Source organism: Chlorocebus sabaeus, chromosome 9 (genome assembly GCF_047675955.1).
Source record: "Chlorocebus sabaeus isolate Y175 chromosome 9, mChlSab1.0.hap1, whole genome shotgun sequence".
Lineage (NCBI taxonomy): Eukaryota > Metazoa > Chordata > Mammalia > Primates > Cercopithecidae > Chlorocebus > Chlorocebus sabaeus.
This window is the reverse complement of record NC_132912.1, coordinates 88,624,457-88,645,718: the sequence shown is the minus strand read 5'-3', so window position 1 is coordinate 88,645,718 and position 21,262 is coordinate 88,624,457. Positions and strand designations below refer to the sequence as shown.

At 36.0% G+C, this 21,262-nt stretch overlaps 1 protein-coding gene across 3 annotated transcripts in view; it reads left to right on the top strand.

Moving 5' to 3' along the window:
- PRKG1 (protein kinase cGMP-dependent 1) overlaps positions 1-21,262 on the top strand; it is a 1,334,297-nt gene that overhangs the window by 951,422 nt on the left and 361,613 nt on the right. For all 3 annotated transcript variants that reach the window (XM_073019149.1, XM_073019148.1, XM_038008764.2), the window contains one exon: positions 459-522. In XM_073019149.1, coding sequence (XP_072875250.1) covers positions 459-522 — 64 coding nt within the window. The remainder of the gene's footprint in view (positions 1-458; positions 523-21,262) is intronic.

Here is a 21,262-nt window from a genome sequence, read left to right as displayed (position 1 = left end):
GGAGGGTATAATGAGGCATATCCAGTCCCTTCCTTCCCATCATGGACTGAAGTAGTTTTTCAGGTTTACTTTGGAATGCCCTTGGCCAAGAGGGGCATCCATCAGTTGACTGGAGGGCTTAGAATTTTATTTTTGATTTACATATCCATGGTCATGCAGGTAAATATAACAGTGATTTGGATTCAGTCTATCCAAACTCCAAGTTTTTTTCATACTCCATGCCTTTTCCCTGTTAGACATCAAACCATGCTTCAATGATTGCTTTGATCTTCATCTGCAACTTTGTTCTTTTTTCTCAGGTTGTGTGGCTAATGCAGTTGTTTGTTTGTTTGTTTGTTTTGGCAGATTCTTTGTCATAAAATAGTTTTGTATTTTAATTTAGATTCATGGTCATTTTTATTACTTATAAAAGTAAGTTGCGGTTCATGTATTCAGCACTATTCTGTTTTGTTTTTCAGTGTTCCAACATTCCAGAGCCTTCCTGAAGAGATCCTCAGCAAGCTCGCTGATGTCCTTGAAGAGGTAATTGTTTTTAACCTTTGAACTTTTTGAGATGGGATCCAGCCTGCTTGGCTGGTTTCTTTCACAGCTGTGTGATGAGGAATCACAAACTGCAGAGACCTTTAAAAAATGTTTTAAGCTCTAGGATGAGCTATATATTTGGCTTCATATAGAAAGTAGCTTAGCATGTCTGACATTTATATGCAGGGATGTGCAAATCAACCTAATTATAGAGGGAGACAAACTTTTTGTTGTGGTAAATACCATGTTACTTTGACTTACAAGAATAGAAACTGGCATATTTCTCTTATTTTAACTAGTGTAAAGTAAAATTGTAGTTATCGCCACTCTGAAGCTTCAGATTAGCAAATTTACAACTAGTAGTTGGGCACTTATTTTATTACCATGTAAGTATATTTGATACACATAATTTTATGCCTGAAAGTGGAATGTTACTTTTAGTTGTTTTTCTCTGAACCCATAAAGCTATGGTTTTGCGAAAGAGGAGAAACAATACACATTAGGTTATCCTTTTGTAGACTGGGATTCATAACAGCAGCAGCAGGAGGAAGTTTTTCCATTTAAATTGATGAGCTTTATATGGAATGTAGTCTAAAGTTGTTGTCCTAAAGGTATTGGGCATATAAGTTTTGTTTCAGGTTGAAAAGATTAAAAAATTGTATTTTCCTGTTTGCTGAGGAAATAGAGGTACATTGGTGGTGCACGAAAGTTCAGACTTTTTTTCTAAAGGTTCAAGTCTAAGTCTTTTGGAGTGAATTGACAATAGAGAGATTAACAGGAGAAAATGTCCTATAGGAATAGTGTATGGGGGGAGGTCATGGTGACAGAATTGGAGGATGGGGTCAGAAAAAGGTGTGTCTAGAGTGCTATAGGTGCAGCCAACTAATGGAGGGCCACTTAGGACATTGCAATTAATTTAATTTTTACTTAGAGTGAGATAGAAGTCACTGGATGGCTCTAAGCAGAGCAATGAAATTATTTGACTTAGATTTTTAACAAAATTGTTGTGGCTGCTGTGTTGAAAAAAAAATAAAGAAGCTGCTACAATAATCCAGGGAGCAATAGTGGTGACTTTGTTCACTGTGGGAAAAGGAGATTGAAAAATCCTCAGATTGTGACTATATATATAATAATATATATAAATATATAAATATAAATATATACATATATAAATATATATATATATATTTTTTGAGACAGTGTCTTGCTCTGTCACCCAGGCTGGAGTGCAATGACGCGATCTCAGCTCACTGCAACCTCCGCCTCCTGGGTTCAAGCCATTCTCCTGACTCGGCCTCCTGAGTAGCTGGGATTACAGGTGCCCGCCACCATGCCCAGCTAATTTTTTGTATTTTTAGTAGAGACGGGGTTTCACTATGTTGGCCAGGCTGGTCTCAAACTCCTGACCTTGTGATCTGCCTGCCTCGGCCTCCCAAAGTGCTGGGATTACAGGTGTGAGTCACCGCACCCAGCCAATTGTGACTATATGTTGAAGGTACAGCTGAAAAGCTTTACCATTGCAGTACACTAGTGAAATGAGAGAAAGAGAGGAATCAAGGGGAAACCCTGAGGTTTCTGTTGTAAATAATTAGAAGGATGGAGTTGTTATGAAGTGACATGAAGAAGACTGGAAGCACAGTACCCTGAGGTGGAGAGATAAGAAGCTCAGGGAGAGAGACTGGGGTAAAATCAGGAACTTAGAGATCTTTGGTAGGTAGATGGTTTGTTGTAGCATTGTTTGTGTGGAGGGAACTGTTGGCTATCTGAATATCATTCCGTGGGACCAAATGCAGATGAACACAGGGCAGAACCCTGAAGGAGGAAGCAGCCAACAATTATTATAAAACCATGAATGGATCTTAAAAACATCATGCTGAGAGAAAAGCTTAAAACCAAATAAAAGAGATAGTTATTGAAACATCATTTACATATATTAAAACATATGAGCACAAAAACACATTTTGCTGGGAGTCCTGACAAAATATTGAAAATTGGATACATGTGAACAGTGGTCTGTATCAGAAAAGGGAAGGTAGACCTATAGGGATAAAAGAGAATGAATGAATGAATGAATGAAGAGGAAGGCATAAAGCCTTGACTGATTCTCTACATTTCTACCTTAAGAGAATGAGGAATGAAGAGAGACCAGGAAAGCCTGTGGAAGTAGGAGGAAAATCAGGAGCATTTTGCATGTTAAAATCCAAGAGAAGGTAATAGCTTAGAGAAGAGTCAGCAAAGCTTGGATTTTAATTTAGGTGAAAAGATAAGGAGAGAAATGGGGTCAGCAGATAGGAAAGGGAAAGTCAGGCTGAGAGAAGAACAGAAAACATTATTGAAGCAGGAGACAGAGAGGCTTGCACATATAGCCTCTTGAGTAAGCACAAGAGAATAGGTGCTATAGTGCCTCTAGAAACAGGGAAGGTAGACTATCTGGATACACATGCAGGTGGGTGGATTGATGTAGTGACTGGAGCTGTGGAAAGTCTGTTATGATATATTCTATTTTCACAGTGATACAGAAAGCAAGGTGATCAAATGAGACTGGGGATGGGGTAGAGGTACAAATGGTTTGAGGAAGAAAGTACGAGAAAAATGGAAAAGTGAATGGACTAGGGAATGTGTATGATTGCTAGGCATCATTAAGGCCCTGCTTGATGTTAGCAATCCCAAATCTAAGTTAAACAGACAATAAAGCATTTATTCAAGACAATTGCAATAGGGGAAGGATATTTAACTCCATGGAACAAAAGGTAGGAGAGCTTTTAAGCACTGGGGTAAGCTAGTGGAAAAGTCACACAGGTAACTCCAGTGGGGGTACTCTAGGAGGGAGGCAGTTGTCCATTGTCATTAGGCCATCTGTGTTTGCTATTTGTTCCTTATGAAAGCTAGGGTCTCATCCTCCGGAGAGACTGAGAGAAAAGGACCTGTCTCCTTCCTTCTAAGATTACATTTCTAAAGGATGGCTCCAAGGTCCTTGAGAAAGATATTCCTGGGGTGTGAAATCAGCTGGGAGAAGATTTTCATCACAAAGAGGCAGATTAAGAATTTTCAGTTGAACGTTCTTTAAAAGGAAGTGCTCTAAGTGAAGGGAAATCAGTAGCCTTGAGTCAGGAAGCTGACTGGCTAAAGTTTAGTCAAAAGATTAGTCAGAGGGGAATATTAAGCCCTCTTGGACACTAGAACATTTGATTATGTGTCCGTTTTTTAGCCTCATTCATTTACCTGGATTCATTTTCCAGGTAGGTGTAGAATTGGATTTAACCAGGATTGTTATTTTGTCAAGAGAAGATGGGTGGTTGACAGAGAAAATAGGGAGCTGAATGTGCATATGGAGAGTGACTGTAATGATTGACCTTGGAATTTAAACAGGGCAAGGAGGAGAGAAGCACCAGATGGGCAATGGCCAGTGAGAAGTGGTAGGATCAGTGACTTTTAGTCTCATGAGGTTAAAGAATTTCTAGAATAAAGCTATAAGAAGGAATAAGTTGGAAAGATAGTGAAAATGCTTTTGTCTCTATGTACTGACTATATCAGTAATTCTGTGATCCATATAGAGATTCTTAGCTGTTGGCTTTTTGCAGTCAGCTTTGCTATGACTTACTGGTCTCCTTCATCTATGTGAACACAAAGTGAAGCAGAACATTGTCACATTTGACTCCTATGTTCCAGTATAAAAAATTTATGAGAAACAGTACTGGCTATATTTCTCTCTGAATGTGCTGACCTGTAACCTTTGTAAATATAAAACTACTTTTCCAGGTTGGTCTTTTGCCTTTTGCTTTTTTTATTGAATACACTGAAGAACTCTCTGGTGACACTGCGTATTGTTGTTTTTAAATCAAACTAAAGCACAAATTTATCAGCCCCAATCAACCTCCTAAAAAACAAAAAACAAAACAAAACAAAAAAACAAAGACTCCATGAAATTCTTTAATCATTGTCTTTCTTTTCCACAGCTGTAAAAGTATTTGCTATTTTGTGTTACAAAAGCCATAGCTCTATAACTAATTCTGACCAAAGAAATATTTTAGTATTTTATGTCAGATTTTCTAATCAGAAGATGCCTTAATTTGTGTTTGGATTGTGTGAGCCATAGTACAGTCCATACCAATGCTGAATTAAAATGGAAACAGATGATTAAGTACTCATGTATTTGTTTTCAGGAGGTAAAAATGAAGTAAACACACAAAATGCAAAGTAGACATGTAAATACAATACCCAGTACAAACATAGTGTTTAACTCAAGTTGAATAAACAGGCACAATGAGAAATTAAATTATGTATCAGATAAAATGAAGCAAATTTGGAAGAGCGAAAGCAATATCGAAGTCACATAACATTAAAGGGAAATGTGCTTGCATAATAATTGAGCTCTTTCTCAAATAGCCACAAGAAGATGAAAGAACCCCAGATTATTTTGAAAGGAAAGCAGTACCATTAAAGCCTTCAATGAAGAAGTTTACAGCTTTGTTTGTTTGACAAATATTTATGGAGCACCTGCCATGTGTCAGGAATTGTTTCAGGCCCTGGAGATTCAGGGCTCTGCTCTCATAGCATGTGTTTCAATGAAAGATACTATGAAAAGGAAGGAAGGAAAATAACATCAAGTGAGAAGGCTACTTCTGTAGTTACTAAGGGAAGAACTCTCTGAGGAGGTGATATTTAAACCAAGATCTAAATGAACGTACGGGGAGCCATGTGCATCTGGTGGAAGGAAGAGCAGACACACCATTTTAAAGTAGGAATGAGTTTCCTGTTCTTAAGGAACAGAAGGAATATTTGTGGGTGGTAGCAGTGCGTTGAGAGGAGGCTACAGAAAATTAAGCAGGACCAAGTTGCAGAGGGTTCTGCCAGTCATGACAAGGAGTCTGGTTTTTATTCTAAATATAATGGGGAGATTTTTAGGGTTGTAAGTAGTAAAGTGACATAAGGTGAGTTATGTTTTAATAACATCTCTCTGACTATTGTGAGAAGAGTGGATTACCGAGGGAAAGGCCAGTTAGAGGGCTGCTGCAAAATAACCCAGGTGAGGGTGGATGGTTTGCATGTGGACTTATTTCTTATTGACTATTCATTCTGAATATTCATTGTAAAACAATACTTGCAGCAGAAGAGAAAACAATTTAAAAGTGATATGGAAAGACAGAGACTGAGAGAAATAAAGTATAACCAGACAGAGCATTGAATATAATGATATTGAAAGTGATATGGTTAGATATGTGTGACAAGAAGGCAAGAGTACAACACCTGGGGAATCCTGTTCTGAAAATGAAGAAATAAAAATAAAAACTAAAGGCTTTAGGAGTGATTTCTGCCATTGCCCTCCCCAGCCCCCACCTAGCCCCTTCTGAAATTTCTATCAGAAATATACCACCCACTTGTGAGTTTCTCCCCATGAGATTACAGTACAGTAATGAATCTCTTTATTCTTTTTGTTTGTTCATTGGCATGATTATTATTATTGTTCTAAAAATTCAACTTTTATTGCATTACTATTATTTTTTTGAGATGAAGTCTCACTCTGTTGCCAAGGCTGGAGTACAGTGGTGTGATCTCAGCTCACTGCAACCTTCATCTCCCTGTTTCAAGCAATTTTTGTGCCTCAGCCTCCCAAGTAGCTGGGATTATGGGTGCGTGCCTCTATACCTGACTAATTTTTGTATTTTTAGTAGCGACAGGGTTTCACCATGTTGGCCAGGCTGGTCTTGAACTCCTGACCTCAGGTGACCCACCCACCTCGACTTCCCAAAGTGCTGGGATTACAGGTGTGAGCCACTGCGCCCACCCAACTTCTATTTTAGATACAGGGGTACATGAACAGGTTTGTTACACGAGGATATTGCATGATGCTGAGCTCTAGGGAATGGATCTTGTCACCCAGGTAGTGAGCGTAAGTAGGTAAGTTAGGTAGTTTTTCAACCCCCACGCCCTATCCCTGTCTAGTAGCTCACAGTGTCTACTGTTCTCATTTTTATGTCCATGTGCACTCAATGTTTAGTTGTCACTTACAAGTGAAAACATGTAGTAATTTAGTGAACCTTTTCCTCTTTCCTTTATATAACATACTAGTGAATGTTAGTATGACATTCTAATGGGAATCACTCCTTCTTCAAGAACAAATGAGAGTTTTCTCTGGTCCCTTTGAAAAGCTGTGCAAACTTACAGATATAAAGCTTTTTTTGGTCAAAAACCTATCCAGACCAAACACAGTAATCTCAATATTTTCCTAGGCTGTGTTTTGAAAGACAAGTTCAAGTAATTTACTTGACTCTCTAAATGTTCACTGTTATTGTCACTGCAGTATTACTCTACTTATCCCATATTTGACTCAAATTGAGACAATAAATATTAGAGATTATTTTAGGACTCAGATTTATTTTGCTAGAGAAGCCATTTTTAATTTATAAAATAGAAGTTTTAGGTGCAAGTATGGAACAGAAAACTCTGACTTTATAAACTGGTTGCATTAATCTCTATACTATCCCATATAGTACTGTGAAAATATGTATTTGAATTAATTGAATGTATTCGAGTCTATTCTGAGAGTCTAGGAAGTACCTGGGGGAAAAGGAAAACATTGTGAAATTATAAAATAGGATCCAATCTCCTCTTTCCTACTATAACAAGCTAACTCATTTTCTTTCTTCTCTTATATATCTAAGATATGTCTCTATACATGAATTGCATTTTTCAAATGGATTGAAGAACCCCTAACTAATCTCCAGCTAAGAAATAGTTCCTTCAATTATTTCCCACTCAATCAATCACAATGGAGAAATGTCAGTGACAAAATTTAAAAAAAAAGTAATTATCTAAATGTTGGGACTATGGTGACATCTTTAAAGAAAGTGGTAAATATATATATATTTTTTTTTCATAGAGAAAGGCAGCAAAGATTAACCTAATATGTCACAAAAAGTACTTAAAAGTCAATTTGAATGAAGGGTTACATATTCACAAATGGGGGAGTAAAAGTCTAGGTACTTTGAGGAAAACTGAACCTTACTGAAAACACCAAATTGGAGAACCAAATTAAGTGAACAAATTCGCTTTTTACCACCTGATGTGAGTACCGTTCCTTTATCTATGTGAAGAGAAGTGGGGCATGGATGCTATGTTTAGATCTCCTGATTTTTAGGTAGGAAACAAAGCATATCAGAACCACTTCTTTGCTTGTATTAAAGTTAATTTCATGTCCAATTTTCCCTCTAAAACTTTTGATGAGATTTTCTTGGAATAAAAGACTTCTGTCTCACTAACTTTTTAAGAACTCTCTACCTTTGATTCCCAATTTGGCATGACTGAATCTTGGAAACATGTCAGCCTAACTTATGAGTTGTTCTGATTTGTGTCCCTGGATGGTGCACTTATGTATGTTATTATTCACTGGATATTTATATGTATATGACACTGACAAGGTCTTGGACAAATAACATTTCTTACTAAATTATTAATTGGGACATTATAAGAAAGTTTTTTTTAAAAAGACAAAAAAACAGACAAAGAGAGAAAACATATTTCAACTCACCCTTGTTTAATGATGTAGTAGGAAGTATATATCAGATTATACATTCCAGGGACCCTCTTGGGAAAAGGAAGTTAACTTATTCTCACTTGCTGCCAGGTCCAGCAGGCTGATAATTTAGTTGATTTGGCTGTGCAGCTGTTCCTCAGTTTTACTGTCCTGATGTGTTGACATCATCCCAGACTCCTTTGCATTCTCTCCAATTATGAGTAATACAGAGAAAAAGTCCTGCCTTAGGTGCAGTTATTGGAGTGCTGTGAAGGTCTCTCTTTTATCATTCTAAATAGGCCTAGACTCTTCAGGAAAGACACTGATAAGGTAAATGGCAACATTATTAGTTTTCTTTGAAATCTGTTGTTTGTAACTAAACTTTTTCTTCCCTTCCTTCAGGTTTGGCTCTTGCTATTCAAAGCCAAGCTGGAAGAGATTAAAAGTTCCTGTTCTTTCTCAATTGCTTTGGCCTAACATGTTCTGAATTTGGAAACTTAACTGCCTCTTTTGTTCTCCCTCATTTCACCTGTGTCTTCCCTTTTGGGGAGCAAATTACTGCTTTTGAAGGAGAATGAGGTGGAAGGTGTGTGTGTGTGTGTGTGTGTGTGTGTGTGTGTGTGTGTGTTGGTAGTATCGAAGATGGGGAGGACAAAAAAAAGGAGAGCTTAAAAAGTAAAGACAAAACTCTCAGTTCAGTATTAATATCTCCACATCTTATTTACAAAGCAAATAGAGAATAAGAGAAAGTAATTGCTAATTATAGATGTTATAAGGGACTTGTATCCATAATTGTTACAAGACACTTACAGCTTAATAATAAAAAGATGAATAATTAATAAGATGAGCAAAGCACTTGAATAGACCTTTCTCCAAAAAAGATATACAAAAGTACTATTAGGACACAAAAAGTTTCTTAACATGATTAGTCATTTGGGAAATGCAAGTCAAAATCACAGTTAACATACTCCTTCACACCCACCATATTGACTAGAATAAAAAAAAATAGACAATAACAAATATTGGCAAGGATGTAGAGAAATTTGAACCTTTACCCATAGCTGGTGAGATTGGAAAATGGTGTGCCTTCTTTGGAAAATAGTTTGGCAACTTCTCAAAATGTTAAACATGGAGTTACCGTGTTATCAGAGGTGTGTGAACCAGAGCAACCCCATCTTGAGTAGAAGCTGGGTAAAATGAGGCTAAAACCTACTAGGCTGCATTCCCAGACAGTTAAGGCACTCTAAGTCACAGAATAAGATATGAAGTCAGCAGAAGATACAGATCATAAAGACCTTGCTAATAAAACAGGTTTCAGTAAAGAACACAGCTAAAACCCACCAACACCAATATGGCGACAAGAGTGACCTCTGGTCGTCCTCACTGCTATACTCCCACCAGCACCATGATAGTTTATAAATGCCATGATAGCATCAGGAAGTTACCCTAAGTGGTCTAAAAAGGGAAGGCATGAATAATCCACCCCTTGCTTAGCATATAATCAGGAAATAAATAACCATCAATATGGGCTGCTCTGATTATGGAGTAGCCATTCTTTAGCCCTTTACTTTCTTAATAAACTTGCTTTCACTTTACTCTGTGGACTCACCCTGAAGTCTTTCTTGCCTAATATCCAAGAACCTTCTCTTGGGGGTCTGGATCAGGACTCCTTTCTTGTAACTGTGTGACCTAGCAATTCTACTCCTAGGTGTATACCCAAGAGAATTGGAAACACATGCTATATAAAAACTTCTACACAAAGGTTGATAGCATTATTATTCATGATATTCAAAAAATACAAACAACCCAAATAGCCATCAGCTGATGGATGGGTAAATAAAACGTGGTATATTCAACAATAAAATATTACTTGACTTTAAAATGGGTGAAGGACTTGATACATGCTACAACATGGATAACTTTGAAAGCATTTTGTTAAACAAAAATAAAAGTAAAATGCCACATACTGTGTGATTCCATTTATATGAAGTATATAAAACTGACAAATCTATATATAAAGTAGATTAGTAGTTGCTAGAGCTGAAGGAGGACAGTGGAGAAGGTGAGTGACTATTAAGAGTGTGGGCTGGGCGCGGTGGCTCACGCCTGTAATCCCAGCACTTCGGGAGGCTGAGGCGGGCAGATCACCTGAAGTCAGGAGTTCGAGAGAAGCCTGGCCAACATGGTAAAACCCTATCTCTACTAAAAATACGAAAAAGTCGGGCGCGGTGACTCACGCCTGTAATCCCAGCACTTTGGGAGGCCGAGGCAGGCGGATCACGAGGTCATGAGATCGAGACCATCCTGGTTAACACAGTGAAACCCCGTATCTACTAAAAATACAAGAAAATTAGCCAGGCGAGGTGGCGGGCGCCTGTAGTCCCAGCTACTTGGGAGGCTGAGGCAGGAGAATGGCGTGAACCCGGGAGGCGGAGCTTGCCGTGAGCCGAGATGGCGCCACTGCACTCCAGCCTGAGCGACAGAGCGAGACTCCGTCTCAAAAAAAAAAATAATAATAATACAAATACAAATACAAAAAAATAGCCAAGTGTGGTGGCACACGCCTGTAGTCCTACCTACTCGGGAAGCTGAGGGAAGAGAACTGCTTGAATCCGGAAGACAGAGGTTGCTGTGAGCCAAGATCGCGCCACTGCACTCCAGCCTGGGCGACAGAGCAAGACTCTGTCTCAAAAAAAAAAAAAAAAAAAAAAAAAAAGGGAGTGTGGATTTCTTTTTAGGGTGATAGAAACATTCTAAAATTAGATGGTGCAACTCTGAATATACTGAAACCATTGAATTTACTCTTTGTATGGGTAAACTTTATAATATCTCACTAAAGCTATTATTAAAAAGTACATACGGACTTTGATTTCAGTTGCGATAATTTCAGTGAAGGAGAGTTTTGGGCTTATAAGAAGAATGTGTACTTGGGGGTCTCATTTGACTTGACAGCCAGGCAAATATCATGATGGCAAAGTATAGTATAAAATTTTAAATATTAACAAAAATAATACATGTTTTAAAAGTAGCCATGTAAAAGAGATTTGGTAGGGATGTTGTAGATACTTACACATTGATTTAGTGATTGAACAATATTAACTTTTTGCATCTGTCTGAGATTCTGTATTTCATTCTCAACAAAGATATTTCTAGTTCTAATCTCAGTTATTTTTATTTATCTCCCTATAGAGACGTCCCTCTCCCATATTTTCTAAGTCAATTTAGCCATTGTTTCATAGAAAAAAACAAATGTTTGTTCATTGCTTTAAATTGGTATCTAGTTATGTGAACATAACTTGAGGTATAAATTCCTTAAAAGCAAAACTATATTTGTATTTCCTTTAACTGGGTTCCTATATGCAGTTGATTAAAACAACAGTAATACCTTCCACTTATTGATGCAAACTCTGTGCCAGGCTAAGGCCATTGGTCAAATCCCATCTGAGTAATAATAATAATGCTATTATTATTATTCCTAGTCCCAATATCAGGTGGGAAGAGTGAGCCTCAGATAATACAGTGAATTAAATGGGGAGGTATTTTACCCTATGCAATCTGACCCTGGAATCAGTACCTTTCAGTACTATACTGCATTGTATCTTGAAAATTTATGGAATAAATGAAAAAAAAAATTATCCCACCCCTGACTCTTTCTTATAAATAGGTTGTACTTCCTTCTGAAAATATTGACTTTTTTTTTTTTTTTCTGAGAGTAATTAGCTTTTTCTCAGTCAGCATTTTAAATTTGTTGTGACAGGGATCCATTTTATGCTTTCCACAAGACCCGAAACATAGCGTTTCTAGCCATTTTATTGCCAGAATATGCATGCTTTGCACCATGCTGCTTGTAATTCATTAAAATGTATGTGCTCTGCAAATAGGAAACCAATCTGCAATAAATCAGCTTTCTAGAAAACATTCATGGAAAGTGTTCGAAATGGTTACTCTGTAAGAATACACAAACCTGCTTGGTATTTGTGTGATTTGCTGTCATTTATAGGGTTTGTAAACAAATAGTGGATTTGTGTGAAACTGTCAATTAGTGGCCTGCCTTCAGCGTGTGTGTGAGATCTGCTTACAAAATGCCATTTGATAGCATCTGAGCAGATCATGATGAGCTCCAAATTCCATTTACAGGGACAAGTGATGAACACTGGTCTGAATTAGATAAATCGCCCTGACTAAAAGTGACCCAAGATTTTCAACTATATTTTTTTTCTTAATCCGAGACATATTTGTAGCTGCCAAAAAACCTAGCTTACGGGCTTGTACACAGTTGGAATCTAAGACATAAATCAATGAAGAATAGAAGCCCACTTGTGCTTACAAGTAAGAGGCTAAAGATAAGAAAACCAGTTGGGCTTTCAGTTTTAGCCACAGAATACAAAGCTTGTTTGTGCTAGGGAGAGTTATCAAACAACTTGGTGCAGGGGATAATGTGGGTATGCAGTTCCAAGCCTCCCCAAGACTTTTGGCTACAGAGTACTTCTCTGAATCCATAGCAAGGGCAACCTACTGCTTCCCTGTGGAAAAGGAATCATGCAGTTCCTTAGGCCAGTGGGTATAAGTCTGTTTCCTGGTAGATAAGGCTCTGAACCAGGGCAGGCAAATATTTTAGTAATGAGCATTTGTCAAATCAGTCAATGTTAATGAGGAGCAAACTGACCAACCAAGGCTTTCGGGAGATGGCTAGTTGTGAGAAAGGATGTTCTGTTTGCCTCATGTTCTACGTGTTCCCATGGTTATTATGAGATTCTGTAAGTGAGCTCCTCTTAGCTCTCTGGGAAGAGCTACCATTCTTTTTTATTACTTACACCTAAAAATTATTATCTTAATAAAGGTAACATGATTCGTCTTGTAAATAGACCTCCAGTGCAATACCATTCTGCAGATTTGCTTTTTTGTGTGTGTTTTTTTGTTTGTTTGTTTGTTTTTTGCTTTGACTTTGTGCAAATCAGTTTACATTACAGATGTTAATAATTGCTAGGCATGAGAGTGGTTATCTCTCCCTGAATCCTCTTTCCTCTTCCAAAAATGTTCTTTAAGGTCAAATTGAACACCCCCCCCACCTTTTTTTTTTAAAGCGGCTTACCCTGACTAATTCTACTCTATCGTGTTGTTTTCTTAATCCTTTCGTACAATTTGTACTACAAAGCTGCATACTTGATCCTGTATTGCCTGTAACTTCTCTGTCTCCCAGTTTTCTGCAAGTACCTAAGCACAGGGTATCTCTTAACATATATCCCAAGTTTCCAGCACAGCAAGGATTTGTGGAAGAATTATGCCTGGTACTTATTAAATAAACAATAAATATTTGTTGAATCAGTAGTCCGAGTAGGCTTACAATAAATATGTGCTACCTGAGTGGCCCAATGAATGAAACAGAATTGTTCTGTTTTGCATTTGGATGCTTTATTACCACAACTAGATTAAAAATGTGTCAAGGACAGGGAGCATGCTTTCTGAAATAAAAGAACTCAGAGTAGAGGTTGCTGCTAGGAGATTCTCAAGGATACACAATCAAGGTGGAAAACAAAGAAGGTGTGGGAAGCTAAGGACAGAAAGATCATGGGAAAGGAATAAGATTCATTTTTCTTCTATCATCCTTCTCCTTTCCCTATCCATCCTAGGGAGATATAACAAAGAGCAAACCTTTAGAAACATATTTTAAAGAAGAGAGAAACTTTTGTAGAAGATGTTGATTTTCCAATATAAGGGCCCGGGCAGAGACCTGAACTGTTGTCAATTACTGTTCATTCCACAAGGGTGTGAAGGCCTCTGGTAGCCATCTTGCCGATTTCCCAGTTACAGTTTAGTGCTTGTCTATGGGAATCTCTTAATTAACAATCTTATAGTGTTTGTGTCTTCTCTCTTTCTGCTTAGTTTCATGTCTTCAGAATAGAGATAGTGATCCTACATATATGGATATATATATGCATATATGTGTGTGTTTATATATCTATCTTTATATCTCCATATAATTACAATGCCTGAGTTTGAATATTAGCAGCACCCTTTAATTGTGGTTCAATAATTCCTTAGCTATGTGACCTTGAGCAAGTTACTTAACTCCCCTAAGCTCTATTTGTTTTCTTCTGGAAAAGAGGGATAGTAATAATACCTATTTCATAGAACTGTTTCTAATTTTACTTTTAAACATAACTTTTTTTTCTTATGAGTAGACCTTATTATTTGTAGAGCAGTTTTAGGTTTACAGAAAAACTGAACAGAAAGTAGAGAATTCTCATATACTCCCTCTCTCCCATTCACAGTTTCCTCTATATTTAACATGTTGCACTGATGTGGTACATTTGTTACAATTGATGAACCAAGATTAAAATATTATTATTAATTAAAGTCTGTAATTTACCATAGAGTGTTGTACAGTTCTATTCTTTGGATTTTGCCACCCCAGAATTTGGATTTTGCCAAATGAAAAATATCATATATCCACCATTACATTATCATACAGAATAGTTTCACTGCCCTAAAAACCCTCTTCCACCTACTTATCCCTCCTTTTTCCCCCTCTTTTACTGTCTCAATAGTTTTGCTAAATAAGTGATATTATGTTTTTAATTTCACATTTCAATTATTCATGTGAGTATATAGGAAATCAACTGACTTTTATATATTAACCTTGTATCTTGCTGCCTTTCTATAATCACTTACTAGTTCCAGGAGTTATTTGGTCAATTATTGGGAATTTTCTGCAATGACAAGCATGTAATTTATGATTGAGGACAATTTTATTCTTTCCTTTCCCATCTGTCTCCTTTTTATTTCCTCTTATTGTCTTATTGCATTAGCTGAGACTTCTAATGTAATGCTGAATAAGAGTGGTGTGAGGAGACATCCTTGTCTTGGTTTTGATCTTAATGGGAAAGCATCTAGTTTCTTACTGTTAAGTATGTTAGCCATAGGCTCTTTGTAGTTTTTATGTTGTTGTTGTTTTTAACAAAGCTGAAGAAGTTACCTCCTATTCATAGTTTATGAAGAGTGTTTATCATAAATGGATGTTAAATTTTGTGAAATGCTTTTTCTATATCTATTGATAGGATCATGTGATTTTTCTCCTTTGGCCTGTTATGTGCTGGATTACAGTAATGGATTTTCGAATGTTGAATAAGCCTTGCACACTTGGAATAAACACTACGTGGTCATGATATATCATTCTTTTTATGCATTGTTAGATTTGACTTGTTAATATTCTGATGAAGATTTTAGCATCTATATTTCTGAGAGATATTGGTCAGTAGTTTTTCTTTCTTGTAATGTCTTTTTCTAATTTTGGTATAAGGGTAATGCTGGCCTCAGAGAATGAAGTAGGAAGTATTTTCTCTCTTATTTTGTGAACCAGAATGTATAGAATTGGTGTTATTTTTTACTTAAATATTTGGTAGAATTTACCCGTGAATCCATTAGGGCCTAGTGCCTTCTGTTTGGTAGGTTATTAATTATTGATTTAGTTTCTTTGGTAGATAAAAGACTACTTAGATTATATCTCTTTGTGTGTGTTTTGGTAGGTCATGTCTTTTAAGGAATTGGTCCACTTTTCTAAATTATAAACAATTTAGAGTTGTTTATAATGTTTATTTTTTAATTTCTTTTTAATGTCCATAGTATCAGTAGTGATGATCCCTTCTTCATTTATGATATTACTATTTTGTATCTTCCCTTTCATTTTTTCTTGGTTAGCCTTGCTAGGGATTTATCAATTTTATTGATCTTTTTAAAGAACCACTTTTGATTTTGTAGATTTTCTCTATTGTGTTTTTGTTTTCAGTTTCACTGATATATGACTTGATTTTTATAAATTCTTTTCTAATGCTTATGTTGGATGTAATTTGATCTTATTTTTCTAGTTTTCTAAATTACAGCTGAGATTATTTATTTTTAGATCTTTCTTATTACAGCTTAGATTATTTATTTTTAGATCTCTCTTCTTTTGTAATATATTCATTCAATGCTATAATTTTTTCTTTAAGTACTGTTTCTGCTACATTCCAGGAATTTTGGTAAGTTGCATTTTGATTTTCAGTTAGCCCAAAATAGTTTTTAATTTTTCTTGACATTCTTCTTTGAGCCATGTGTTATTTTAGAAGTGTGTTGTTTAATTTCTGTTACTTTTAGAATTTTCCAGCTTTCTATTATTGATTTCTAATTTAATTGTAGTCTAAGCACATACTTTGTAAAATTTTTATTCTTTTGAATTTGTTAAGAAATTTTTTATGACACAGAGTGTAGTTTATCCTGATGAATGTTCCATGTAAACTTGAATAAAATGTGTATTCTGCTATTGTTGGATGATATATTCTATAAATGTTAATTAGACTGATTAACGGTTCAGTTCAGTTGAACTACATCCTTACTGAAATTCTACCTGCTAGATCTATCAGTTACCAATAACAGGGTATTGAAATATCACATTATAGTAATGGCTTCATCTATTTCTTCTTGTGCTTTTATCAGTTTTTCCTCATGTATTTTGGTGCTCTGTCATTAGGCATATACACAAAAAGGATTGTTATGTCTTCTTGGAGAATTGATCCTTTATCATTATGTAATGCCCCTCTTTACTCCTGATAACCTTTCTTGTTCTGAGGTTTGTTTCTTTGAAATTAATATAGTGATTCCTCCTTTTTTTATTAGTATTGGTGTGATATATCTTTTTGCATCTCTTAACTTTTAATCTCTGTCTTTTTATTTAAAGTGGGTTTTTGAAGATAACTTTTTTTAAAAAAATCCATTCTGACAGACTCTGTATTTTAATTGGTGTATTTAGACTGTTCAAATTTAAAGTAGTTATAGATAATTTAGATTAATATCTACCATCTTAATATTAGCATATTGTTATTATATGCTAATTTGTTATATTAAAATATATAGCATATTATATATATTTAAAATATTGATGTAGTATGCTAATATTGCTAATATTAATTTTAGCATACTACTTCTCTTTTTTTTTTTTTTTAACATTTTTAGTGGTTGCCCTTGAGTTTGCAATGTATGTGTACCACCAATTCAGGCCATCTTTCAATTAACACTACATTACTTCACAGATAGCATATGTACCTTATAACAGAGTATTCCTGTCCCTTATAAGGTTGCTATCAGATTTATTCATAATCTCTAATAACTGAGTATATCATTAATCTTATTATTTTGAACCAGTTATTACCTGTTAAATCAATTAAGAATAAGAAAAATAAATGAATTTATTTTGCTTCATTTATTCCTTTTCTAATGCTTTTTTTTTTTTGAGACAGGGTCTCATTTTGTTGCCCAGACTAGAGTACAGTGATGCAATCATAGCTCATTGCAAGCTCTACCTCCCAGGTTCAAGCAATCCTCCCACCTAGGTCTCTGGAGTAGGTGAACCATAGGTGTGCACCATCACACCCAGCTATTTTTTTTAGTTTTATTTTTTGTAGAGACTGCGTTTCACCATGTTGACCAGGCTGGTCTTGAACTCCTGAATGTAAGCAATCTGCCCACCTCAGCTTCCCAAAGTTCTGTGATCAAAGGCATGAGCCACCACACCCGGCCTTATTTCCTTTATTTTTATTTTTTGTAGATCTGAGTTTCTGACCTTTATCATTTTCTATTTCTCTGAAGACCCTCTTTTAACATTTCATGTAAAGCAGGTCTACTGTTAACAAATTCCCTCAATATTTGTCTAAGAAAGTCTTTATTTCTCATTCACTTTTGAAGAGTAATTTCATGGAATACAGAATCCTAGGTTGGTTTTCTTTTTTCTCTCAACACTTTAAATATTCCACTCCATTCTCTTCTTGCTTGTATGGCTTTTGTAGAGAAGACTGATAACATTCTTACCTGTTTCTCTATAGGCAAGGTAGTTTGTTCTTATAAGGATGAAAGTGTTGACTTACAAGCTCTTTATATATCAGACTAGAAATGACTTTTTTAAAAATATAAAATGTAATCACCATCTAAAGCACTTAGCACAATGCATGGCATGTAATGAGAACATATTTTTAGCTCTTACTGTTATTTATTGTTATTCCATTGAGAAAAACATTTTCTAGTAATAATGAAATGACAACATGACATGGTAGCATCACAAAAATCAATACCTCTTTCTGAGCATATGAGAAATTACTTCTATATGAAATAATGGGTTTAAGGAAAAAATTTAATGTAGTCAGAAGTGTGCAATCAAAATAATGAGATGACATTGGCATGAAGAACACAGTTGAGCTCAACGCTAGGCCAGATGACCTATAACAAGAGAGAACAGTGAGCAATGTGAAAGAAAGTAGCAGAAATTGGGATTGAAGGAGTGTAAGTTTGGAAATAGAAAAGGTGGTGAGGGGGATAATAGCCTCTGTAGATGTTTGACCCATAGCAGAAATGATTCAGCCAGCTTTGTCTTTTGTATTCAAAGATGGTGCTTTCTGATGAGGATTGCCATTTGTACCAAGAGATGCTGCTGAACAGTTTATTCCAAGAAAAGCTGCCCTTTGGTTCTCAGCTGTCGCCACTGTTTAAAACAAAGCTGTCATGGATGTGTGGCTTGCCCCACCTTTTTGCTTCTCCATCCCTGATAACTGTGCATCTACTTGCCCTGGGTGCTACTGAGTTTTTCAAGGGGCTAGAATTGTCACAGCATTTGAAAAGCATGAGGAAAGCATTCCTTCTGTCCTGCCTGCTTCTAGCCATATCAGTTTTCCATAGTTATGGCTTATTTTCTCTGAAAATTTCTTGCCTAGCATAGTTTTTGTTTTGTTTTGTTTTGTTTTTTAACTGAATAATATCTCCTGAGTATCTCCTGAGTAGCCCTAGAAGTTTGCTTGCTTCCAAAACCTCATGATTAGCAATCCTGCCATACCTTTTAGTGTTAAGATTGGTATGTAGTTCTACCTGGTAATTGTAGGTAATGAATTTTATATTGATAAAATAGAAAGCATTGTAGCCTGGCAAAGGTTGGATCCCAACTGCACCATGAATTTTCAGTTTGTTCTAGACCTTGATTCCTGTATTTGTTTCTAAAATAGACTAGATTATATGAGTCACCTGGGGAAATTGCTTAAAATATAGATTTCTAGAAGCCGCCTGAGAATTACTGAAATGTATCAATAGATGATATAGTTTGACCATGTTCCCATCCAAATCTCATTTTGAATTGTAGCTCTCGTAATTTCAACATATTGTGGGAGGGACCCAGTGGGAGATAATTGAATCATAGCAGTGGTTTCTCTCATACTGTTCTTGTGGTAGTGATATATCTCACGAGATCTGATGATTTTATAAGTGTTTTCCCTTTTACTTGACTCACATTCTCTCTTGTCTGCCACCGTGTGAGATGTACCTTTCACCTTTCATCATGATTGTGAGGCCTCTCCAGCCACATGGAACTGTGAGTCCATTAAACCGTAAACCTCTTCTTCTTTATAAATTACCCAGTTTCGGGATGTCTTTATCAGCAGAGTGAAAACAGACTAATATAATAGGGAAGGAGTCTGGAAACCTGTATGTTAAATAGTAACAGTAATATTGCAAGTCAGGTTACACATTGGCAGCAGCAACCAAACATACTCAAAAACATGCACATACACACACACCCATGCACTCACATGCTATACATTCCCAATTTATTTAGTTAAGGAAACAGGAACTAATGGAAGTGGGTGGCTAAAGACAGCAGGAATAAATACTGCCTATCTCTGCAGTGCTTTTCCCATGACCCCTGCTTCTATTACTAGGATTGAAAACAAAAGTTGACACTTCCCTCTTTCCTTGCCCTTTTATTATAAGATTTATATTATCACTTGAGACTATGTTATTCTAAAATTTTGACATTTCCATTTAAGGTGGGAGACAGCAAATTGTTTGCCACCTGGTTTTATATGAAGTGTTTAAAACTGATTTTGGCAGCAATGAACTAGACCTTAATTCTCTGGATACTTTTCTGGTAATTATATCATATGCCATAAGGCAATTACTAGTAGACTGTGGCTTTCTAGGCATATGAGTTTGTGACAACTTTGAGGAAACAGGTCACACTCTAAATCCAGATAGATGAGAAACTTCCTTACTGAATTGGAAAAGGTGTCTTAAGTGGAAATCAGGAGGCCTCCTGAGGCTTCTGTCATTACTTTCAGTGTCAGCTTCTTTAAAAGCTCAAGGGCCAGAAAGCTTGAGATGGGAGAGAAAGTGAGCTGAGATCCGGCCACTGCACTCCAGCCTGGGCGACAGCCAGGGAGACTCTGTCTCAAAAAAAAAAAAAAAAAAAAAAAAAAAAAAAAAAAAAAAAAAAGAAAAAGTGTTAATAAAGAACAATTATGGTACACTCTGACTGACATTTGAATTTGTAATCTTCCTTCCTAATTAGCATTAAAGCTTTCTCTATTTGAGGAGAAAGATATGTGACTGAACTTTAACGCCTAAAGAGATGTTTTAACAGCTGCTCACCATCCTAAGATGAATATCAGTAATTAGAACTATTATCGTTTTCTGTCATCATTATGGCTACCGTTATTAATCCTCAGCACAGAAAGCCATGATGCTAATGCTGGCTGTACCAAACTATGAAATCCTAATTACCATTCCATGCTCTAGAAAAGAAGCTATTTGTAAGAACAAAACAGCTACTAAGTGGAGGAGCGCATGGTAGCCTTTTAGTGTGCTGGTGATTTGGAATCACCAGCTAAAAGAATTCTGGAAAGTGATCCCTTCTTTCATCTGCTTCTTAACTGATTTTAAAGGTTATCGGATATTTTCCAAAGCAGTTTGGGTTAGATATTGTACACTTTGACCTCTCAAATGTGGCTCCCACACTGATTTTGCAATCAGCTAATATCACTGTTTGATGACAATTAAAGAACCTTCATGCATAATTACTGTTGACCTACACAAGGATATGGTTAGTGGAAACATGGCTTTAATATATAAAAAATAGTAAGTCTGTTCCTGAGACACAGGCTTCACAATTGTATATAGTAGTCTAAAATGTATACTTCACTATTAACTTATTTGATCAACTATTTTGAAACTACAGAGAGTATTGCCCTGGGTCATTCATTCTTTACTTATTTTTATTTGATATTCAAAGAGAATAATTAAATTTTTTATTCTAAATATAGTCATAAATACACCCCAAAACAGACTAAAACAATAACAACAACCATAGTTTTAACATCAATGTATAAATTAAGAAAGCTGAAGATAGAAGACTGAAACTAATTAAGTTGCCATTTTATT